Source organism: Candoia aspera, chromosome 7 (assembly GCF_035149785.1).
Source record: "Candoia aspera isolate rCanAsp1 chromosome 7, rCanAsp1.hap2, whole genome shotgun sequence".
NCBI lineage: Eukaryota > Metazoa > Chordata > Lepidosauria > Squamata > Boidae > Candoia > Candoia aspera.
Window position 1 is genome coordinate 29000508 of NC_086159.1, and position 25663 is coordinate 29026170.

Sequence of the window (25663 nt, forward strand, 5' to 3'; positions counted from 1 at the left end):
CCATCTCCCATAAAGGAAGTTCTCTGGGCAACATACATTCATGAGTAGTCTCTTAAAACACAACAAGGATCATAAAAATACATAATAATGGTTAACTGTAAAATGAAACCCACTCAATTTTAAAAAGCCAAAACTTCAAAATCCATTCAAAAGCCCCAGTCATCCTAAAAGCCCTTGGAGAATTTCAGTTTTATTCTGGCTCTGAAAAGAAGGCATCTTTGGAGAGGGTGTGCTGGTGCAGAGGAGAAGCCCAAAGGCAAAGTGTGAAAACAAGCCGCTATTGAGACTGGCACAGCTGCCAGATCGAAAACACCAAAGGGGCCTTACTTTAAAAATTCAATGAAAACAAACAAGCAGAATGCAAAAGGTAAAGATATTAAACAATGCTATGAGGAAGCCTCGTGTGGCTCAGAGTGGTAGGCGGCAGTATTGCAACCGAAAACTCTCCCCATGACCTGAGTTCGATCCCAGCAGAAGCTCGATTCTCGGGTAGCCGGCTCAGGTCGCCTCAGCCTTCCATCCTTCCGAGGTCGGTAAAATGAGTACCTGGCTTGCTGGGGAAGGTGACGACTGATGAAGGCAATGGCAAACCACCCCGATATAGTCTGCCAAGAAAACATTGTGAAAGCGGCGTCCCCCCCAAAGGGTCAGACATGACTCGGGACCTTTCACCTTTCACCATGAGGAAGTACTGTATATAAAAAACAATTTCAGCCATCCCTCTTCAGTTATCATTGTGGGATCATAGAACACCCTGGCTCGTGGCCTGTTTGGAAAACCAGGTTTCCAAGGCCTTCCAAAGCAGAGCAGAGATGCGGCCAGAAAGACCTTGGAGAGCAGAACAGAAGGCAGAGAAGGCATCTCACCGAATCCCCACAAGATGTGTAACTGAAGGGGCCTGGAGCATTCCCACCCAGTCAGATCTGATAGGATGGGCAGAAACAACTGAAGACAGTCCCTGAGCCATGGAGAGATTCATAAATGTTGACCAGAACCTTGAACTGCTCCCAGAAACCCAGGCAGCTTGCATGGGTGCACCGAGGTGCCCCTATAACTGCTTGCATGGCCACAGCCTGGACCAGCTGTAGGTTCTGAGTAACAATTGGCCTGTTGTCTCCAGCAGTTAGTAAGTGAGAGCCATCTAGATTCAGACTTAGAAGTGGGGTGTAGCCTATGAATAGCCTGTGCCAGTATGGTGTTGGGGCTGAGCTGTTGGACCATGGCTGGGAAAGACATATAAAGGAGATGGAAAGAGGAATAGCTCATTAAAAGTATGATGGTCTAGACTTTGAAGAACCAGTATAGGAACAGTATGAACACTTTTGAACTTTGGTGTTGGAGAAGATGCCTGAGAATACCATGCACAGCCAAAACAAACAAACAAATGAATCATTGAACAAAACAACCCAGCATTCTCACTAGAGGCACAAATAGCCAGACTCAAATTATCTTACTTAGGACATATTATGCAAAGACCTGGCTCTCTGGAGAAGGCTCTAATGCTGGGGAAAGTGGAAGGAAAGAGAAGATCAGCAGCAAAGTGGATGGACTCAATTACAGTGGTAATGGGTGCAACTTTGGAAGACCAGAAGGACCAGGTTAGGGACAGATGGTCATGGAGAAAATCTATCTATATGGTCAGAAAGAGTTGATACTGACTTGGTGGCACATAATCAATCAACCAACCAATCAAATCAATATGTAGCTAGTCTGGAACTGTAGTAAGGGTATCATAAAAGCTAAAGCTTTGTTCTTACATATATTGAAATAATAAAGATAGGAAACAAAAAGAATCAGTATTCCAGCTGCTCAGTGAAGATGGCAAAAGTCTAACAGGTAATAAAGAAAAAGCAAGGCTACTCAACTCTTATTTTGGTTCAGTCTTCACTAAGGAGAAGAATGTGTTCCATCAGAATGCTATAAAAATATAGGATGAAGGGCTGGATTAAAGCTTGAGACTGATAGAAACATGGTTAAATTTTTTGAATGAATTTAAATCTCCAGGATCTAGTGAATTGGGCCAGGTAAATTATCCTTGCACTCTATACACTAGACCAATGTTTTATGCATTATCTTTGAGAAAGCCACAACATGCCAGATTACTGGAGGCACACAAATGCTGTCCCTTCTATCAAAAAGAAGGAAAAGAAATATACAGGGAATGGTTGGCATCAATGCCTGGGAAGATTCTACAGCATATCAAAGAGAATAATCTGTAAGAATCTAGAAAACTACAGTATATGGACAAGTCATCATGGATATTTTAAGGACAAATGTTGACAGATTAATCTATTAATAGGCTGACCATACATCCCATTTTGAATGGGACAGTACCGTTTTTTTCCCCATTTCCTGACTAACCCATCGTTTTAATGTAAATGTCAATTTTGTCCTGTTTTTTTAAAAAACTGCCTATCAGCGCACGTTAGGCGAGCTGAGAGGCAGGCTGAACAATGGGAGGTGCGATTGGCTCCCGCGTGAAAAAGGGAGAATTGCACCAATAAAAGGAAGCCAACACTGGAACAGGTTGCCGGAACCTCATCGCGCCAGCCACTTACTCTGCCTAGCTGCCGCACCTGAACTCGCCACTGAGCCCTGTGGAATGACATACTAGCCAGCTTGTTCAGCACCTTTTGCTATTTTGAATGAAAAAAAAATCAGACTAGATGGTTTGCCGAATTTCAAGACTGCATAGATTGCCTTTCCAGCAGCAAGTTCACGTCCTGTCCATCCTCTTAACTTTCCTCATTAGAATAAATTTGCTAACTCACTTTTTGAGGCCTACTACAATTAGTCTCTCTAATTGGCTTACAGAGAATGCTTCATGAGTTTATCAGGCTTTTTACTAAAATTGTTTGTTTTATCAAAATCGTCATATGGATGGCTAATCACAAGAGAGATGTGTTTTTCTGAGTCTGCTTATTAGGACAAGAGGGAGAATACTGATCAGATCATTCTTGAAACAGAGTGCTAGCACTGGTTTCTTTCAGCCTATAAAGTTAGGATCAAGGTGTATTTTGCACAACACTGAGAACTTTAATCCTGCTATAGTATTGTAGCAATCTGGTAGCTAAGTCAGAAAGATTGCAATTAAGTCACCATTAAAAACAAAGAAAACCCAAGAGGAATATGGCGAGGTCTCCCCTTTATATGGGACAATCAGATATTTAAAATGCAGTGAAAGAATTTCATATCTTTAAAAATCCTGGAAAAAATAAAGAAAGGCACTGGCTTGGTGCATAGCAGGTAAACCTCTCGCAGAAGAGACCAGGATGCCACAACTGAGAAGGCCCTGTTCATGTCATTTGCGAGAGAGCCTCTGAGATACTTTAGTCTAGAGCACTGTTTCTTAAAATGTGGTCAGAGGACCCCTGGGGGTCCCCCAAGACCCACTCAGGGGTTCACAAAATCAAAGTTATTTGCCAGATGTTGAATATATTTGCAAAAATTTAAAAGGTCACTCTTCTCATTATTATTTTTTATTTGTTAAAAAATATAAGGTTTTTTCATGAAAAATATTTTATGTTAATATCTAATGGGTTTAATATTGTTATTTTTACATGATTCAATAAATAAATATTCTACAAATGTCAATTTTAATTTTTGATATAATAAATATTGATAAATATAACCCATACAAACAAAACCTCTTTTAGGGTCCAGACAAGATTGGTCCAAGGCTTCAATTTGGCTGAACTGCATTTGGGACTAATTGTTGCTGAATATATCACTCGCTGGTATACTAGTGGATGACCATGCCCCTTCAGCCATGACATCCACATCATCACACTGTAAAAACTGAAATGGATAACATAATAGACTAGATGGTTGCTATGAGTCTGTATCAATTGGGTTGTGAACCCATTTGAAAGTGCTGCATTAATTCTTGACCTAGCTAGGTGGCAGCACCAAGCTGACCTTGGCTCACCTCAAAAAGGTCAGCAGGGTCATACTGGCTAGTACTTGAAGACCATCAAGAAATACCAGGACTGAAAGCTAAGCCTGGAAGTAAAAAAAGAAAAATTGAAATTCCAGAAGAAGGTAAACCATCATACTGTTGAACTCTTTAAAACTTTTTTTATCATCTTACCTTTTCATGAATACGGAATATTACATAAGTTTAACCCCATCCCGTTTTTCCATCCTATTGTCCCATTTTTGTCTCGAGGAAATATGGTCAGCCTATCAAACTATTTCTTTTATTTGAGTAATACCAATTGTGTGAATGTTGTAAATGTAACATATCTTAATTTTTGCAAAACATTAAACAATGTACCTCACGATATATTGATTAGCAAGCTAGTTATGTCTGGGTTAGATGGCATGACAATTTAAGTAAATGCAGAGCTGCATCAAAATTTATGTCCAAAGAGTGCTTATCAATGGCTCTTCAGCAAACTGGAATGAAATGTTAAGTGGGGTGAAGCCTTTGACTCTGTCAGAGACCATTTGGCTAGGATTTCAATAACTTTCTGGATCAGAGGCTTAAAAGACTTGCTGCCCTGAAGTGTCAAAGTTGCCATCAGTGGGATTACTGACAAACGGTTGACTTTGGATCCCTTTAGAAGCCCCTTAGGCAGGTCTTTGGGCTGAGGGCACTCTCCTTTTATTGTTCATATAAATGAGGGCACTAGGAGGAATCTGGACTTTGGATTATTTTCCTTAATAAATAAACAAACAAGTGTAATGTTTTTTACTCATTTGTTTAATTGGGTTCTCTTTAGTTTAGGACTTGTGTGGAGAACAGACCATGTTTTAGGTCATATTTATGCAGAAATGCAGGTGCTCGAGTTATGATGGCAATTGGGACCGGAATTTCTGTTGCTAAAGGAAGTGGTCGTAAAGCATGATGTCACGTGACCACATCACTTAGCAATGGCAATCCCTGCAGTCCCCATTGCTATCTTTAAGCAAGGATCATGGGTCATTATGCAAGCACCTCCTCACAACTTCCTGCCGATTTCCCACAACCAAAGTCAGTGGGGGAAGCTGGCAGGAAGTTGCAAGTCCCAGGTGGCTCACAAGCAGGTCAGCAGGCAGGTAAGTGGCTGATGCCGGGTGGGAGAGGGAGCGAGGGGGTGCATGGGTGGCCAGGGAGGCGCAGTGTGAGCGTGGCAGGGCTTGGGGTGGCTACTGCCACGTGGGGGAGGGTGTGTGAGGGTGTGCAAATGGCTATGGAGGCATGGTACAAGCGCAGTGAGGCTTGGGGAGGGTGTGCAGGTGGGGAAGACTTACCCATGCAACTTGCAACCTTCATTACCAGCTTCCCCATTCATTTTGCTTGTGGGAAGCCAGCAGAGAAGGTCACAAATCACGGTCATGTGACTGCAGGGCACTGCAAGCTTTATTACGTGCGAGCCAGTTGCCAAGTGCCCAGATCGCGATCACATGACCACGAGAGTGCTGGGATGGCCAGAACTTTGAGGACCGGTCATAATCACCACTTGTTCAGCACTGTCATAACTTTGAATGGTCACTAAACAAGTGGCCATTAACTGAGGACTACCTGTAGTTGAAAATTCAAAACAGTTCAAACTTTTAAGGACCACTGTACATACTGCACGATTAAGGAGGTGATAGCCACACAGCTCCAGACATCTGAACAGTACTGATTTTCTGAAGCTATTTCAATCAGGCTTTTGGCTAGGTTATGAGGCTGAAAATTGCTTTAGTCCCCTTATGAATGACTTATACCAGCTACTGAATAAGGGCAACATGCCCCTATTAGGTCTCCTGGATCTCTTAGCAGTTTTTGATTCTACCAAACATGCTAACTTTTTCTACCACCTGGCAGGAATAGGTTTTTCAGATACTCTTTTACAGTGATTCTAGTGTTATACAATATATTGACAGAACAAACAGAAGTATAGATTCCCGTCATGTAAAGTAATAATTCCACTATTTTGCTCTCACAAGAATACATCTGACACCCATTTAATACACAGCTTCTATACAGTACAATGGTTTCTCACAGTCCAAAATAAATTTATTATTTCATAGCAAGGACAAGTTGAAGTAGATTTATTCATGTACAATAGAAATGCAAATAAAGATATTTTCAGTTCATATAGACACCAGTTGTAGGGCATGATGAAGAATGATTAGAGATTGTCCGAAATGATAAAGTAAAAAAGAGTTGCACTTTTCAGTTGCTCTGATGGGCTGTTGATGCTTACTGGTCACATTTTCCAGTAGAGGATTCCCAGGATGACTTGTCTGAAAAGAAAACTCTGGGTTCTGCTTATGCCAGGTTGCTCTCAGCCTTGGCTAAGTGCCAGAGGATTTTAGGGTTTAAGTGATTGTGACATGGATGATTGCAGCATATGCACAATAGCACAAGACACCTGGGGCAGAAAATCCAATTTTATTCTGCTTTGTCAGACTCCCAGCTGAAGTATTCTCCCCAGTTTTTGGCAACACCCTTTGAAGATTCAGAGGAACTGGAACATATTCAGAAAAAGGATGACCTTGGGACTAATCTTTAAGTACTATGAAGAGGGTACTTAAGACTGAGCAGGAATATAATAGTACTCTTCAAAAGCCTGAAAGGATGTCCACAGAAGATGGTTAAGCCTTGCTCTATATCACTGTTTCCTAACCTTGGCAATTTCCAGATGTGTGGGCTTCAACTCCCAGAATTCCACAGCAAGTTGCCAAGGTTGAGCAACACTGCTGTATCATTCCAAAGGACACAAAATAATGGATTTAAGAAAAAGCTTCCTAACGATTAAGAGCAGCTAGACAGAACAGCTCTTACTGTTAGGATTTTTTTCTTGTGACTAACTGAAATCTACCTCCTTTAAGCTCAATTTTTCCTGTCATATCTTCAGGAACAACTTGAACAATTCTGCCCCAACTTCTATATAGCAGCCCTTCAGATACTTGAGAAGACTTATCATGCCTCCCCAGTTTTCCCTTCAGACTACGAATACTCAACACTTCCAATGGTTCTTCACAAATTTAAACTTCTAGGCCCCTTATTATCTTGGTCATTGTCCTCTGTACATGCTCCAGTTTAGCAATGGCCCCCTTAAAAGGCAGTGCTCAGAACTTAACACAATATTCTAGGTGAGGTCTGACAAACAGAATAGAAACAATGACTTCTCTTAATTTTATATATTTACAATCCATATCAATTGTTGTAATGATTTAATTACAACATAATTAAATTACAACATAATTACAGCATATTATAGACATAACAGTGCTAGCATAAGTTGAAAAACACATAATATATTGCAATATGGATAAATTTTTTAATATTTGGAAATGCTGTTCTTTAAAAATAGATACTTTTTAAAATTTCTTTTATTGGGGCTGGGTGTAGAGGACAAAGAAAAATAACACCTTGCAATTTAATCCAATTTAGAGTCAATATATTCTTAAACTGGAAAAAGAATGATAACAGAAACAACAAAATGAAATATAATGGGAAAGAATTATACATGCCATATTCAGAAGTAATAAAAGAAACTATATCCAGTAGTGTTCTCAAACAATCTTATGCTTCTCCTTTAATGTAGCAGCACTCATTTGTGTCTATTAGCAATGCATTTACATTTAGTACCAAACCGAGGTTCACTAATTTTATTTAAATTGTCATTCTGTAACATGCTTCCAGTGAATTTAATCCTTGTTCAATTCAAAAGGAGACATCAAAGTTAACTATAGTGTTTCCCAGATGAATCTTTTGAAAGCCTGGATGAAGGTTCTAAACTAGTCTGCCCATCCCTGAAAGAAAGCAATTCTTTCTGTTTTTGTGCCTTTCTCTTCTTCATTTCTTCTAGTATAGCTTGTCTGCAGAATAGGGTGACAAGAAAAAACTTAAAATTAATTTGAATAGTGTAAGTAGTAGAAATTATTTTAATTTTAAAGCTGAGAAGAAACCTAGGTTATGATTACAGCTAAAGACTGAAGCCATATTTTCTGATAAAGCTGTCAAGCAGGCAACTTGTAAATGCTTGAAATGTATGTAAACATATATACATACACAGGGCCTTTCATAGTGAGTCCAAATTACACTCCAACTACTTGGAGTGCACTGCAAATTCTTTTCCTAAAACAATAACCACCCAAAGTCATTGCTATACAAGATGGGTGGTGAAGAAATATGATAGATAAATAAATAAATAAGCATACTGTATTTCATCGAAATATAATGGAGGACGGGTGGGGATGGAGAGACAACTGGGCTGCAGGAGTGGTGGTAGAATAAGAACTTGCTGCTGTCATCTTATTAAAAGTATTTAAGCAGTTGAGTTCTCCAGCATAGGAAAAGAAGAACATTTATATATTTAATTTACTGGGATTTTTTTTCCTGATTTAAAAAAGCACATTAATTGCAGGAAAAATGTAACATCCACACAACAAAATGCAAATTCTTAGGGACAACATACAGATGGTACAAAGTAAAGGCTTGGATATGTTGAACTGTGAAGCTCAGGGCAAATAAAGCATGTAAGTGTGAAAATAAAAAAGAGCAAGAATCTATAAACCAATGTATTGGGTTAGTGTAATGAATAGTTCATAGCGGTGAATGAAGAAATAAGAATTAACAATAAATGCATTGGGTAAGAAGTTGGAAATTCCTAGAGGTAGCCCTGTTTCCCTCATGCAGATACTGTGATGCTAGAATTCATTTCAATTCTTTATTAAACCAAAAGATTTCTTCGGCCAATTCAGTTACAAAATAATGAGTAAGATCTCTTCATCAGACAAGTTGGTAAGAAACAAAAATTGAAAGAGGTATAGGAAGAAAAGAACATGGGTGATACATAAGCTGCATCTGCATTCAGTAACAGTCTTAAAATGTGGACATTATATGCATAAAATTACATAGTTTCAATATACACTTTATGTACCTGTGAAGTTCCTGGTTATACTTGTTCTGTTCCTCAAAATTCCTCATTGCTCTGTATTGTTGCCAATAACGTTTTCTGAAGGCTTTGTGCCTCTGGTGGAGGATATGAAAACCTTCCTTGATTACTTCTGCATATGTTTGGGCAGAATCAGTGAATTTGAATGTAAAGGAAAATTCTACTCAGATTTCTTTTTCTTAAGCAAACCACAAAGAAAAGGTAATGGATTCCCACACCTCAAAATATTTTGCTAATGATCTGGGGGGGGAAAGGCAAGTTTATAGATGAATATTCTAGATATTGTCCTACACATTCTTTCATCTCTGAAGAATCCCTTCATTCTGTAGGTAAAGGTAAAGGTTTCCCTTGACGTAAAGTCCAGTCGAGTCCGACTCTAGGGGGCGGTGCTCATCTCCGTTTCTAAGCCTTGGAGCCGGCGTTGTCCATAGGACACTTCCGGGTCATGTGGCCAGCATGACTCACGGAATGCCGTTACCTTCCCGCCGAAGCGGTACCAATTAATCTACTCACATTTGCATGTTTTCGAACTGCTTGGTGTGCAGGAGCTGGGATTAACAACGGGAGCTCACCCCGCCGCGCGGTTTCGAACCGCCGACCTTCCGATCGACAGCTCAGCGGTTTAACCCGCAGCGCCACCGCGTTTCTTGAAATTATTGTAAACATGTACATATGGAGTCTTGGCAAGTCAATTCCGCTTAATTGCTTACCAGAAGACACATATTGCTCTGTTTAAGTTATATATTATTTCAGGGGAAGATAAAGAGTATAATAATGAGCAGAGCTGTTCTTTACGAATATTTAGCTACCATTATTGAGCAATCCCTCATAAAGTTTAGAGAAATGATAAGATTCCACCCAAACCAGTTAGAAAACCACTCTTATCTTTAAATTGACTCAGTGGCCTATCATACCTCCTTTACAAAGCTTAAATTTTACTAATAAGTCAAAACATTTAAATTCAAAGGAACTTGGATAAAACTCTAATGACCTAGACATTTATATGTAAGCTTAACAATGCATTTCTTAATAGATTATACTGTAAAAGAATATGTGAGCCATGAAGCTCAGTCCTAAGAACTTTCCATCATCACTTCTCTTCTGAACATCATAAGGATATGGTATTGGTTTGCTTATCTCCCTCCTAGAAAGAAAGATGTCACATCCCGATTTTGATTCAGCACCATGTTTCTGGAAGAAATGTTGAATTAGAGGGCTATGACCACTAATATTGAAGCGATGCCACGTAAACTCAGGACCACAGCAAGCTGAGTGTGACTAGAAAGTAAATAAACACAGCGATTAGTTCTTCAGGGCTAAATCTATTACTAAAGCAACATTCAGGATGAATAGTTTTTATCTTAAGTGAATAATTATGCCACAACTTTGGCAATATATTTAAAACTGTTCACAATGGTCACTGTTTAGATATTGTTTCTGTATAGCTATTTCTGATAACGTATTTTATATGCATATATTGGAAAATCTGTAATCTGGATAATTTTCTTCTTAGATTCTCTTACGAATTTTGGTAAATAATATTCCCTCTGTATATGAATATTCTGATATACAATATCCAACATACACTAATCTCAAAATAAATCAAGCAAATATATGTGGAAATAATTGAGGACAATTAAGTTATGAAGTCAAAGGCTAATTTGGACAGGAGTAAGGAATAAATTCTTATTTTACCCAGATCCACTAATAATTGCATTATTTTAACATTTTTATTATCCATAAATGATATCACCTCTCGAGGAAGCAAAGCTATCTTTAGTTTCTTTTTGGATAAATATTGGTATCTGCTCCATGCATCCTTCTCGCTATCCTCTTTAAGCTGGTCACTACTTGATGCAGCATGCTTTATTTCTAAAAAATAGCATCCATTTGATAAGTATTAATCAGTTATCTATTTATTTATCAGGAATTATATATTCAAATAACCCATCAATAAATAGGTAATATGTATAGTTTACTTTCCAAAGGAGAGATTACTCTTTTTCAGGTCTGGAAGAAAGGAGACCTCACAGATGAACAAATACACTGTTCTATTAGCAGATCACAATCAGGGCTCTTCATTACATTTCATTGAGATTGTAATCTTAGGCTTTCTTATACATGATGAGGAATTGCTACCATGGCACGCTTATTTTATTTATTATTGATTTTACACCACAACTCTATTTATTCCAACACTCAAGCTGGCTTTTAAAAATTACCAAGCAGAAAACAACAAAATTAATATAATTAAAACCAAAATTAAGATGAGCCATCAAAATAATTGACACTTAAAAGCTTGGTGAAAAGGATATATTTTTACCATCTTCCTAAATACTGGAAGAATGGGAACCAAACACACTTCCTTAGGGAGCATATTCTATAGCTTGGGAGCCACATAGCAGAAAACTCTTTCCCACATACTTGATAGCTAAGGTTCTGGCAGTGGAGACCTCTTCAGAAGAGCCTCCCCTGCTGATCTAAATAACTGTACAGATCCATAGATACAGATGTAGTCCACAGATGTTTTCGCCATAAGCTGTTTAGGGCTTTAGACATCAACAGTAGCACTTAAATTGTGCTTGGGAGGCAATTAGAAGCTTGGGCAAATTGTTCAATATATGCATCATATGATCCATGTACTGTGCTCTGCACCAATTAGCAGGTATGAATGTTAGTATAATAATAATAGTTATGTTCTGAATTTCCTATATTTATCATAGTATACATTGTCTTGGCTATGTTTCCATTATTCCTTTATACTACCCAGACTCCTTGAGGTTTAAAGATGTCATAAATAAATAAATGAATAATTGATTCAACTTGTATTATTGTGGAGCTACAGAATCATCATTTGCTCAATCACCTTACTTGAAAATTGAGTATTTAGACTGGCCTATAATTAGAAAGATCTTCCAGAACAATAGAGGGCTGACTTGTGCAGAGTTCATCATATGTAACTTTTGAGATGTGCAGATCAGTAAAAATTCTACTCAATTTTTTAATCTGTATTATTAGGGTAATATTTGGGTTCAGCAAGTGTTTTTATGATTTTGTTTTTTAAAAAGAATCCTAGAAAAACATGTAACTGACTGCATTCACATCTTGTAATATTCAGAATCTTTCTACTAATGCTGTTCAAAACCCTATTAATCCTTTGAATTTTTTTTTCTCTTTTTGAAAGAGTTCTCATTGGAGGGCTAGAGATTTGCACTTACTTTATTAAATATGGGAAGTGGTGAAGAAACTTTTGGTCCTCCCCCACCCCTTTTACAGTCTTCACTGTGGCATGGCATTCTTCAGAGAGGGGCTTCAGCAGCACTGCTGGAATGACCACATATCCAAGTGACATTGCTTAGTTATGTGGCACTCCAGAAAATGTTACGGAAAAGAAAGCATATATCAAGAAAGCCCTGTGTGGTGTTAGCATTATTTCAACACCATAAATTCCCCATTTTTAAATTTTTTTTTGCAGCAACTGGGGCTTTCCTCTTCTATACTTCCTCTTCAGCAGAATACCCAAAATGCCTGGTCCACGTTGATAGTTGGAATGGTCATACGGCATTCCAGGAGGTACTTACTGCCAAAGAGGAGGCTTGTCTCAGGAGAGCCCTGTATTGACACAGGGCTTTTCACAAGTTAAAGGGAAAGATTAAAGAAATTTTGATCATATTAAATTAATGTTTAATATAATCAAGATTTCTTTAATCTTTCCCTTTAATCCCTGTTCTTGGACCATGATTTCTGAACCACATGAACTACATCTGTGGATAAATTCTCTGATCTGTACCACAGTTAGAAAAAGGAATCCTTCTCCTATGTAATACTCAGAAATGGGATGCTCTGTAGTGGCAGATAAGCACTGTATTACCTATTCTAGTTTGAAAGTCCAAACTGTGCATCTAACTGAACTGGTGCAATCAGCTGGGAAGGGACGCACATAGACAAAATGTGGTAGTCTATAAAAACCTGAAATTACTTTACAGGCACTTCCACACAGGTATCATTTTCACTCCCCAGATTCTCAGTAGTTTAAAACTGATCTGTGATTGTTCTGACAAACTGAAATGCTGAGAACAAGCAGTGAAAATAAATAGCGTGCAGCAAAACAAATCCCCTTACCATCACCACTCTACCAAGGGGAAAGGAAAAAAAAAACTCAGTAAACAAGAGCTTTGTCTGGGTAACTGGTATAGAGGTGGAGTTACAAAGCCATCAAACTAGGAAGAGGGATGAAGCAAAGTTAGACAGCATTTTAAAAAACATTTGTAACTTTACAGAGTTTTCAGTTACAAAGAAGCTGACCTGAAAATAAATCAGCTCAACAATGCTGATGCTATGGAAGCACAACAGCCTAGAACTTCTGTGCTTCCACAGAATCCTTAGGAGAAAATGCAATATTTTATGATCTAGACAAGCACAGAATTGCTTCTTTGCAGTACATATCAGCAATACAAAGTTACTTTCTTGTGAATTCTCTACAAACCAACTAAATAACACATTTGTATCTTTCTGTCATAGGAATGTGGTTGGGTGATATATAAAAATAACACACTTTTTTATAATTGGAGAGAGCATTGTACATTATTATTGCTTCCTTAGTCTGAAAATGAAGTCTGACATATGCACTGTTAAAGTAGGTACTTACTGCAGAAGATTCTGCATATATTACCTTCACTTTTCAATCTGCTAACTTTTTTGGAAAGCTGCTTTTGATCTTTTTTCCCAGATGCAGTTTTCTTGGCTTTTTTAATGGATCTGTTAAATTCTTTTCTTGAAAGAGTCTGCTTCAAGATCAGAAGAAGAAAGATGAAGAAAACATGAATATCATGTTAAGGTTTTATATTAGGATTATTAAGATATTAGACCTTAGGAAAAAGAACTGGAGTTCAAATGGTGTGGATGATGGGGAAGACTTTAGAAGGGTAGTAAGGTATTACAGAAGGAGCAGGTATCTTGGCATTTTTCTTCAAAGGCTACATGAACACCCACAATGATGTGGATCATTTACTGAATTCAATAGCTGTAAAACTGTCCCAGGCACTTTTGTCACAGGTATTATCCAGTAGGTCAGGATTCCTCAACCTTGGCAACTCTAAGCTGTGCCGACTTCAACTCCCAGCAAAGCTGGCTGGGGAATTCTGGGAGTTGAAGTCTGCATAGCTTAGAGTTGCCAAGGTTGAGGAACCCTGCAGTAGGTGCCTGTGATGAAAGCACAATAATGGTAATTATCAATGTTAATAGTTCAGCTAGTTCACTTTGGGAAGAATTCTTGCACTGTCCCATCTCTTCGCTCTTTCCCTTCTCTGTTAAAATCAAGGTTCATAGGCTTAAACTGAGCAAAAATTGGCTTTTCTCTCTCTCTCTGAAAACAAATGTGGTGAGGTAAGGATAAGAATAGAGAAGACAGACCATGATTTTTGCTCTCCCCTTTGGTCAACTGGAAAGAGCACTAGTTAGTTCATGGAGAGGCTGGTAGCAGTGAGAACACTTGTGGGTTGGTGCAAAAACATTTCTGAGGAACTGGGAAGTGAAACTGGTGACGCTGGGGAAGTGCCCTAACAGTCATCCATGCAGCCACTTCACTATATATTTGGCAATCAAAGATCCTCTGCTCTTTGAAAAGAACAAGCCAAATAATCGTGTATGATTGCTTGCTGCAAAAATTGCTTTGATTTTTTTTGTAAAAATATGTTCTTAAAGGGCTAATTGACATGAAATCCAGCCTTAGCATTTGGTGAATTCTTTTCTTCTTCACATCCCAAACAGAACAGAAATAGAAATGGCTTTATCTCCAATACTACTACACTACACTTGATCTTAGCCAAAAGGCCGAGAAGCGATACCTCCAATACTAATAGATATCTAAACTAATTCATATTTTACCTTCTGAACGTGGGCCTTTCCCATAGAAGTATATTGCTTGTAGCTCTCAAAGGGAACACCAGTGCCTGTAGAAATGAAAGAAACTTGAAATGCAATCAAGAAATCCCTGCCTTGAATCCAGTGCACACTCTCTACAATACTTGCAACTTATTTTCAAGAGAGACAGTGGTGGAAACATACAATCTATGCTCTTGATTTCTAAGGCATATTATGATCATGGCTGTTTTAGCTTGCCATTTATCTGCATATGGGAAATTTCTGGTATTGTGCAGGTACATGATCCTGAGAAAACTAAAGCAAGTGTCTATGCTTATATTATAGTTAATGTGATAGAGTGGGTTAGAAAGTAGTAATAGGACCTGCAATAGCCATCTTCATCCAGTAATGCTCACCTTCTACAAAATCTTAAGTAGAATAATAGTAAACAAATTGTGTACATATTTTTCAGATTAATCTGTTCACATTAGTTGACCTTTGCTTTAAGATTTGTGTACTGTTAATAATGTTTTACTTTAATATCTACCCCCATATAAATTTTAGCTTTGGCTAAAAAATTAATTTTGAAAACTCAGAAGAATATATGATAGGGCTAGTTTGTACTGATTAAGGCAATTGATCTATCCAGCCCTGCATTATACTCTGGCAAGAAGATTCCTCATGTTCTCTATTGAAATGCTATTAATTGGGAATATCTAAAATTGGGATCTTCTGCAAGCAAAACATGTATTTAGCACTAATCCATGACAACTCTATACAAAGCTTGATTTCATTTTGACTCCTTAGCATAAATTTTACTGATGTCATTTTTTTCCCCCTTTATCACATAACACTTTGTAACAGTTCATAATGAGAAAATACTTCATTAAAAACTGACCATTTTCCTTTACATAAGAAAGAAAACAAATTTGATCAGGATTTTTACCAGTCCCTAATTTTTTCTTTCCTGACATCAAATCTTCTCTCCTGGATCGTTCTGGTTCCAGCTGGGAGTAATCCCATTTATTGAAACTTCTTGGTTCATGCAGTGTACCTACAAGGTTGTGCAAAAAAGGATTCATGGTGAAAAACAAAACATTATCATAATCTATTGGATGATATTGTATATAACTTGGTTTTTATTCTGAAACAAAAGGAGTGAAAGGGAGAAATTGATGGAAGACCACAATTAAAACAATTTAAAGAACTAAATGAATTCAAATGAATACAACATGACATGTTTGCAAATAACATAACATTTTAGTTTACTTAAATGTATCAGATTATTTAAAAATTTCTAAAGAGCTCAATGTTTGTTGTTCCCAAGCAGTCTCCATTCAGACAGCCAAGAGGGATAGTTCTGCTTAGTTTCAGCCCTACATCATGTTTTCTTTTCAGATTATGAACCACCAGTTTATAACGGGAAAAAGCCTTTGGTGCATATACCTTGCAACTTGGGCCATCCAAATATGTTAAGACTTCAGTTCCTATAATTTCTAAGCAGCTTAGGCAACACAATTGAACTTTAACGTATCTGGTAGGTAGTACGTTATGGAAGGCTAGTGTGTGGTATATATTGGTAAACAGGGACAACCAGCCTATCTAACAGCACAGTAGCTGCCTAGGGTGGTAGAATTCCAAGTATTCAAGCAATTAGGAAAAATTTGGAAACAGAATATTGCTACCCTTTTTCAGATCTTTTGCCTGAGTTCTTGCAGGATAACTATAAAAGGATTATACCACCAGAAGCTAATAAAATACTATAGGCATGGAGTATGCTGTCACCTCTATAAAAAGCATTCTTCCATATGCCATATTACATGCTGCATTTAAATGTCTTTTCAAGAAGTTACCTAATTGACATAAGAAATACTGCGCTTAAGAAATACATGGACAAATTCCCTTGGGCACATAACTAGCTGAAACAACACAGAATCTCACAACATTTTAAAGTGTTATTATTATGGCATAGTCTGGCCTCTAGTTCACAAAAACCTATGCCATAATCAACATTTTTGTTACAATAGTTTAAAAAGCTAATTTCTGGAAGGTGTAAGTAGTAGATTGATCCTTTGATTCCCACCCAAGATGAGCAAAGTAAGCTGAAGGGCAGTGAGGTAGATCATATTTAGAAATACTGCCAAACCCAGTGTGGTACTGCATGATAAGAAACACAAATCCCTGGTGAAAACCTGTATGATCCATTCCTTGAGTAAGGATATCAGGGCATCTCACCTCCCAGCCACTCGAAGAATACATCACAGAGCTGGGCCTTGAATTCAGAGGTATTAAACCAGGACCTCGGGAAACAGGAGCAGAAGCAGATGTACACAGCTTGACTCAGTAGTGATGGAAAAAACTAAAGACTCAAACAAAGCAGGAGTGGGGGGAATCTCAAATAAAATTATGGCAGTTGTGTTTTGAGTATTTCAATTTCTCAGCCAATTATTTTTCAAACTATTATAGGAATATCAAGCCTCCTTAAAACCTTTTCACAAGTCCCTCAATTAGAAGTTTAATGATGGCACTCAGGCCTCCCTGAAAATCATCTTGTTATCTATAACCAACCTTCCTCCAGCAGAGTGCAGCCACAAGGGTTTGTGTGTGATATATATATATATTTTTGCATTCTCAGTTCATGCAGACCAATGGGTCATATTAATATTTCACATGCATTGTTGAATTACAAAAATTTCTATACTGCTTACTGGCAAATGTGGAATGATTACTTGTTAAATTACTTGTTAAATTTAAAAGTGTTCCCTGAACATGGAAGACTTGTCTATCAGTTTGTTGTTGTTTATTTGTTTCGTCGCTTCCGACTCTTCGTGACCTCATGGACCAGCCCACACCAGAGCTTCCTGTCAGTCGTCAACACCCCCAGCTCCCCCAGGGACGAGTCCGTCACCTCTAGAATATCATCCATCCACCTTGCCCTTGGTCGGCCCCTCTTCCTTTTGCCTTCCACTCTCCCTAGCATCAGCATCTTCTCCAGGGTGTCCTGTCTTCTCATTATGTGGCCAAAGTATTTCAGTTTTGCCTTTAATATCATTCCCTCAAGTGAGCAGTCTGGCTTTATTTCCTGGAGGATGGACTGGTTGGATCTTCTTGCAGTCCAAGGCACTCTCAGAATTTTCCTCCAACACCACAGCTGCAAAGCATCGATCTTCCTTCTCTCAGCCTTCCTTATGGTCCAGCTCTCGCAGCCATATGTCACTACGGGGAACACCATTGCTTTAACTATGCGGACCTTTGTTGTCAGTGTGATGTCTCTGCTCTTAACTATTTTATCGAGATGTGTCATTGCTCTTCTCCCAAGGATTAAGCGTCTTCTGATTTCCTGACTGCAGTCAGCATCTGCAGTAATCTTTGCACCTAGAAATACAAAGTCTTTCACTGCTTCTACATTTTCTCCCTCTATTTGCCAGTTATCGATCAAGCTGGTTGCCATAATCTTGGTTTTTTTCAGGTTTAGCTGCAAGCCAGCTTTTGCACTTTCTTCTTTCACCTTCAAAATAAGGCTCCTCAGTTCCTCTTCGCTTTCAGCCATCAAAGTGGTATCATCTGCATATCTGAGATTGTTAATGTTTCTTCCAGCGATTTTAACTCCAGCCTTGGATTCCTCAAGCCCAGCATGTCGCATGATGTGTTCTGCGTACAAGTTGAATAGGTAGGGTGAGAGTATACCGCCCTGCCGTACTCCTTTCCCAATCTGAAACCAGTCCGTTGTTCCGTGGTCTGTTCTTACTGTTGCTACTTGGTCGTTATACAGATTCTTCAGGAGGCATACAAGATGACTTGGTATCCCCATACCACTAAGAACTTGCCACAATTTGTTATGGTCCACACAGTCAAAGGCTTTAGAATAGTCCATAAAACAGAAATAGATGTTTTTCTGAAACTCCCTGGCTTTTTCCATTACCCAGCGGATATTGGCAATGTGGTCCCTAGTTCCTCTGCCTTTTCTAAACCCAGCTTGTACATCTGGCAATTCTCGCTCCATGAATTGCTGAAGTCTACCTTGCAGGATCTTGAGCATTACCTTACTGGCATGTGAAATGAGTGCCACTGTTCGATAGTTTGAACATTCTTTAGTGTTTCCCTTTTTTGGTATGGGGATATAAGTTGATTTTTTCCAGTCTGATGGCCATTCTTGTGTTTTCCAAATTTGCTGGCATACAGCGTGCATTACCTTGACAGCATCATCTTGCAAGATTTTGAACAGTTCAGCTGGGATGCCGTTGTCTCCTGCTGCCTTGTTATTAGCAATGCTTCTTAAGGCCCATTCAACCTCACTCTTCAGGATGTCTGGCTCTAGCTCACTGACCACACCGTCAAAGCAATCCCCGATATTGTTATCCTTCCTATACAGGTCTTCTGTACATTCTTGCCACCTTTTCGTGATCTCTTCTTCTTCTGTTAGGTCCTTGCCATCTTTGTTTTTGATCATACCCATTTTGGCCTGGAATTTACCTCCAATGTTTCTAATTTTCTGGAAGAGGTCTCTTGTCCTTCCTATTCTATTGTCTTCTTCCACTTCCGCGCATTGCTTGTTTAAAAATAATTCCTTATCTCTTCTGGCTAACCTCTGGAATTTTGCATTTAATTGGGCATATCTCCCCCTATCACTGTTGCCTTTTGCTTTCTTTCTTTCTTGGGCTACTTCTAGTCTCTCAGCAGACAGCCATTTTGCCTTCTTGGTTTTCTCTTTCTTTGGGATGTATTTTGTTGCTGCCTCCTGAACAATGTTGCGAACTTCTGTCCATAGTTCTTCCGGGACCCTATCTACTAAGTCCAGTCGCTTAAATCGATTCTTCACCTCCACTGCATATTCCTTAGGAATATTAGTGAATCATATCTAGGTGATCTGTGGGTCTTCCCTAATCTCTTTAGTCTGATCCTAAGTTGTGCAAGAAGAAGTTCGTGATCGGAACTACAGTCAGCTCCAGGTCTTGTTTTTACTGACTGTATAGATGTCCACCACCTTTGGCTGCAAAGGATGTAGTCAATCTGATTTCGGTGTTGTCCATCTGGGGAAGTCCATGTATAAAGCCGTCTCTTAGGCTGTTGGAAGAGAATGTTTGTTATGCACATTGAGTTGTCTTGGCAAAATTCTATCAGCCTATGTCCTGCTTCATTTTGTTCTCCCAGGCCATGCCTACTTGTAATTCCAGGTGTCATTTGACTGCCCACCTTAGCATTCCAGTCTCCTGTGATGAAAATAAGATCTCTTTTAGGCGTGTTGTCCATTATGTGCTGCAGATCCTCATAGAATTGCTCTACTTCAGCTTCTTCAGCATCTGTGGTTGGGGCGTATATTTGGATCACTGTGATGTTAGATGGCTTGCCCTGAATTTGAATTGCGATCATTCTATCGTTTTTTGGATTTTATCCAAGCACTGCTTTAGCCACTTTACTATTAATTATGAAGGCTACTCCATTTGTTCTGTGGTCCTCTTGTCCACAGTAGTAGATCTGGTGGTCATTTGATGTGAAGTGGCCCATTCCAGTCCATTTCAGTTCACTGATGCCCAAAATGTCTATCTTTAATCTTGACATCTCACCAATAACCACATCCAATTTGCCCTGGCTCATAGATCTTACATTCCAGGTTCCAATGGTGTGTTGATCCTTAGAACATCGGATTCGCCGTTCACCACCAGCACCGTCGGCCGCTAGCCGTCCTTTCGGCTTTGAGCTAGCTGCGTCATCACATCTGGGGCTAGTTGAACTCATCCTCTGTTCCTCCCCAGTAGCATTTTGACCATCTTCCGACCTGGGGGTCTCATCTTCCGATGGTATACCGACATATCTCTGGTTGTTCTGATCCATTTAGTTTTCACGGCAAGAATACTGGGGTGGGTTGCCATTACCTTCCCCAGGGATCGCATTTAGTCTGACCTCTCTGTCACGACCCTCCCATCTTGGGTGGCCCTATCAGTTAAGACAGGCTAAAAAGAGATACATGATCAAATACTAAAGGCAAAAACGAACTGATACTGTTTATATAATTAGCTGTTTATATAATTATAAATAAATAAATGAATAAATAAATATAATTAGCAATAGCAACTGTTTTTTTTATTTATTTGTCAACTTGTATGCTGTCTCAATCACAGAATTGATTCTAGGCAGTTTTCACAATAGGATTAAAACATCACATAAAAATAAGAAGTTTTTGTTTCAAGAATAAACAGGTAAGGGAGAGATAATTCACAGTGAGGAGGAAAGGGTAACTCATAACTAGAAGCTCAGTCTGCCATACTATGGAAACAGACCTGGGGGAAAATATTGCATAACTGCTGAAGTGCTAATGTTGCATCTAGCTTAGCCCTCAAAAACCATAGCTTGCCAGAAGGGTAAGAATAGAAAATGTCTGTGTATGCTATTGGAGGATTAAATTACAGTAAAAAAAAATGATGTAGAGAATTACACAGATAATGAGTGCCTATTAATGAAAGCTAGAGATAACTTGCACATTCAGGTGAACTTCCATATTCCTTGAAACCCAGATCCTAGAGATAAGCAACAGGGGAAAGTTGTTGCCATTATGTCCTGTTTGCAAGCTTCCCAGAAACACTGACCACTTATGAAAACAGAATACTGGATTAAGTGGATATTTATTTTGATCTCATCTTCCTAGGAGGGGGAAGCATCAGCATTAACTGGGAATCGAGAAGAGATAGCACACATTTAACACAAAAATAAAGAGCCATTAAGTTGATTTTTCAAAAGGAAATTTCAGTGTAATATTCAACAGTACCCATTTCTTGACTTTAACCCTTACATTTAAAACTACTTCCTGTATTTCTGAAATTTAAAGCATCATATCACACTCTAGATTTGATTCTAAAAAATAACATTAATGCTGCTTAAAATCCAATACTTCTTAAAATATTTACTCACTTTGAGGATGCATTCCTGGTTGGAAACCTTGTGATACCGTAACAGAATGCAGGCATAATTTTCTGCAATACGTTCAAACAAATGCCCCTGTATTTCTCGATTAGGCTATTGGGAGAAGAATAAAATGCAGGGTTATTGAAGGCATATTTATTTAACCACAGTGACAATGGAATTCTAGGAAGGAAAACTGTAGTTACAAGAAGCCTACGGTAAAAGCATAGTTATTTATAAATGGGACAGCCTTTGACAAGTATTTAGAAACTTCAGCTCACTTAAAATACAGTTGCCTAATCAGTAACTGGAACTTATTATATTCATCATTGTTTTTGAATTGAATTTTGAAAATTGAAAGCTATAGCTCAGCATAATATAGAGTATGAATGTTAACTTACAGACTTTGGAGGTTCATCAGCATTCTTCAGTGCTATCATTTAAGGGCAATCTACCTAAGTTTTTAATTAATATCTGTGGCATGTATCCTATACTTCTAGGGGTTATAAGGACAGTTCTGTATCAACACTTAGATTTTAGATGGCTTTTATTTTTATTATTGTCAAAAGTAAAACTTAATATTCTCCTCTATCCCAGGCTTCCAGTAAAATCTACTTTTCTATGTTCCTAATTTTTTTCCCAAAAGGTCTCCAATATATAGATAATTCAAGTTTCCCAAACAAAAGAAAGCTATCCATCAATTCCAGGCTAATCAGATAATTTTACTTAACAGAATTTTTTTGGTGGGGAATGAGGAAACAAAAGCAAGAACAAACTACTTCCCTACAGTATCCTCACAACATCCCTACAATGGCCACAGTCATTCATAAAACTTCACAAGTTAGCCAGGAAAGAGGGAGGGAGGGAGGGAATCATATATGGGTTTTCCAAAAATACGATAGATAAGTAGATAGGTAGATAGGTACTGTCTGCTTCTCTCCTCCTGCTTTATCCTTGTAGTAATCTTGTGGTGTTGTAAGTCTGATGCCCTTGCAATATAAACATTTTTTAGATATATGATCAGATATGATTCTTTCTCTCCTCTCTACACAATCTTTAACATAATACTTAGTGAATACAATAAATATGTACCTCACTGGTTTTAACAACATCATTGTTTTAACATTATTTGGTACAGAATCAGAGATCTGGAAGGGGCACTTAGGCCAGTGAGCCCACTCCTGTTAATGCAAAAATCCAAATTAAAGCAATAGTTATAAGATCTTTTTTTTAAAAAAAAAATCTATTTTTTCTTTACCAATTATTTCAAAGTTTTGAATACGTTATTGTAAATTTATATTTGTATACAACATGTTAGAGATATAGATGGCTTCTGGGCTTCTGGTGGGAATGGTGGACTGAATGGCTGTGCCCTCTGGTTCAGTGGGTGGAGCTGACAACACGGTAACTCAGGCAGGTTTTTCTGAAGCCCAGAAGCATTCTCCGGATCAAGGAGAATACCTGGAACCATCCCATTTGTCCTCCAGACAGCTGGTTGCAGCCAGAAGGTTGCAAACAGTGTTTCACATTCAACTGGTAAAAGCCAGCTGGGAGGCGGGGATTTCATCACTTTCCAAGCCATGTTGTAGCCTTAAAGGGACACTAAGACTGGCCACCCCATTTCTAAATCACCTACACACACACACACACACACCTTAAGCATATGTATCCCAAGAGAGGCTTTCTACAGCAAGGAGAAGCTGGCTCTCTTGGTGCTTAACATTATTTTTGGGATTACTTTTTTTTTTTAAAAAAGAAATCTTTTAAGTTTTGGATTTTATTTTCCTTCCAAAGTAAATTCCAAAAATTGAAACTAAACAACTGTCTTCCTGTTATTATTTTTGTATTAAATTTGAAGATATTAGCATTTTCCTACATGTTGAATCGGCTGATTTGAACCTTCAGCTTTCTGTTCACTGTCCCTTGAGAACTGTCTGCTATCTCACTCTCACTTTATGTAAACACACTCTAGAACTCTTCCCTATCTTCAACTTTGGCTGGTTAAGTCCTAGGGGGCACCATAATCTACTGTGTGAGACATGGAGGATTTCAAATATATTCTTTCTGATTTTCACCAGGATTTTAAACAGTTTTCTTCTGACTTTTATCGAGCTTTATGCAACATATCCAGGATATTGTGGAAAATATGAGATCTAAAAATGTGCCATCTGGTTGGGGATGTGGATGAGACTGAGGAATTTAAGAGTGATAGAAACATTTTTTTTAAGACTGAGATTGGGATTTCTATTGAGATGCTGGATGAAGATTGGATAAGGGAGTTGGAGAAATCTAAGGAAGAGAGTGATCTGCAAGCCGTAAGTAAAATCAGTCTCCTGGTGGAATGCCATGAAAAGAAGCTGGAATCTTTGAGGGGGGCAGTTGAGCTGTTTGAGTCTTTCAAGAGGAAAGCTCTCTGCACATTGTGGGGATATGTAACTGCTTTGGTTTATTTTGAAGTGGGATAAGGGTTGAAGAATGTTCATCTGGTTTGCTTTAAGAATTTGATGCTAAGAATGTTTATCTGGTTTGCTTTAAGGATTTGATTGATGTTATTCCCTTTTAAAGATATGGAATTACTGTTTTGAATTGTTTTTGTTTTTTGGGTTTATTAAGTTGGGATTATTAAAGTTGTTGCATTATTAAGTATAATAGCAGACAACATGTGCTTTTTAATTTGATTCTTATTATAGTAGACAGAAATGCATAGAATAGTGGTAGGAAGGGAACAATTAAATATGTTTTATCTTTTGGAGGGAAGAAAGAGGTTTGGAAGGTTTATATGAACTTTTTTCCCCTTTATTTTAATATAAGGGGGAGGAGTAACTGTACAGTACTTAGTGATTTTTATTATGTGTTAAAGTGGGATAACTTATAGAAATAATGTGGTGTTTTGATTTAATATAGAGTAAGAGATTGATTGTGGAAATTTTTGTATATCCTTGCTGTTAAAAGTCAGAAGCAGAAGAAGTAAATTTGAAAAAAATTCTTTTGTTTTTGCACTTTTTTGCACTTTTTTGTTTTTTTAGTATTTTTTATTCTTTTCTTCAAACCTAATAAAATTTACTATAAAAAAATAATAATTATCCCTTATCCTTACATGATACAGGTGTAGGAACTGCCACCAGAAACTATCCAGCAAAACAGCTCGGGTGCATGGAGCATCAAGAAACCTGTGTAGCATTTTCACAGCCCACTGTGTCTGCAAAGAAACGAAAGAGTAACACCATAGTCTGGATCTTTCTTTCCTAATGTAATAACCTGCATATGTGTGGAACTGCAATTCCCTGACTTCCCTCTGAGCAGGGACAAAGTCTGGCAATACTGAGACTTGCTATCTTGCACATCTGGAGGAGGTCAGCTGGGAACAGCTAGTCAAGATATTTTAAAAACTGTCTGGCAAGAGTATTTTTCTGTATATTTTACTCCATTATCCTTGTTTACCTTAGACCTAGGGGGCGTAAACAGAACTATATTAAGCAGTAATAGCAAGGGGTTTAAGTCACCTTGAATCTCACCTCTCCAGACTGAGCTAATCTGAATAAGGAAGCATAGTTAAAACCTGAAAAGAATAATTAAGATCACACTCTTAACCAATTCAAACTACAAAACTGATTTTATCTCAGTTTGTCAATCAGGAAAGTTGATTCTTGCATCCTTGGTTTTATAGCATGGCATCTGAGATAAGCTTTCCAGTTTTGGATGTAATGACAAATGGTAGTACACTATGAACATTTTCAATCACAATAAGACAGAAGGGAGAATGAAGTGAAGAGGAGCACATAGACACAACATTTATCCTCTGTTTAACTGAGCAATGGTAGGTCTACTGTTCTTATCGGGTGGCTATGTCTAGATACTCCTTTAATTAGAAAGGTAATTAGATCTACTGTATTCACTTGAAGCTGGGCAATGAAAAGAACAAATACCATGTGCAGTCACCACCATTGGGCATTATGGCTGCTCATAAATATCAAGTGCTAATAGACACTGAAACAAGTAAATACATAAGTAATCTATCCCTACCATTT

The 25663-nt window shown here is 38.2% G+C and overlaps 1 protein-coding gene and 1 pseudogene across 1 annotated transcript in view; both read right to left on the minus strand.

The window, feature by feature from the left end:
• Positions 1 to 7362: 7362 nt before the first annotated feature.
• The window catches only part of FAM227A (family with sequence similarity 227 member A), a 31676-nt gene continuing 13375 nt past the window's right edge, over positions 7363 to 25663 (minus strand). Inside the window, exons 6-15 of the mRNA XM_063308571.1 lie at positions 24733 to 24834; positions 21645 to 21749; positions 16974 to 17097; positions 15685 to 15792; positions 14763 to 14827; positions 13549 to 13663; positions 10630 to 10748; positions 9997 to 10154; positions 8862 to 9011; positions 7363 to 7797 (exon numbers count right to left, since the gene is read on the minus strand). Of these exons, the coding sequence (XP_063164641.1) occupies positions 7662 to 7797; positions 8862 to 9011; positions 9997 to 10154; positions 10630 to 10748; positions 13549 to 13663; positions 14763 to 14827; positions 15685 to 15792; positions 16974 to 17097; positions 21645 to 21749; positions 24733 to 24834 (1182 nt within the window). The 3' untranslated portion in view covers positions 7363 to 7661. The remainder of the gene's footprint in view (positions 7798 to 8861; positions 9012 to 9996; positions 10155 to 10629; positions 10749 to 13548; positions 13664 to 14762; positions 14828 to 15684; positions 15793 to 16973; positions 17098 to 21644; positions 21750 to 24732; positions 24835 to 25663) is intronic.
• Positions 14565 to 14720, minus strand: LOC134501681 (U2 spliceosomal RNA; annotated as a pseudogene).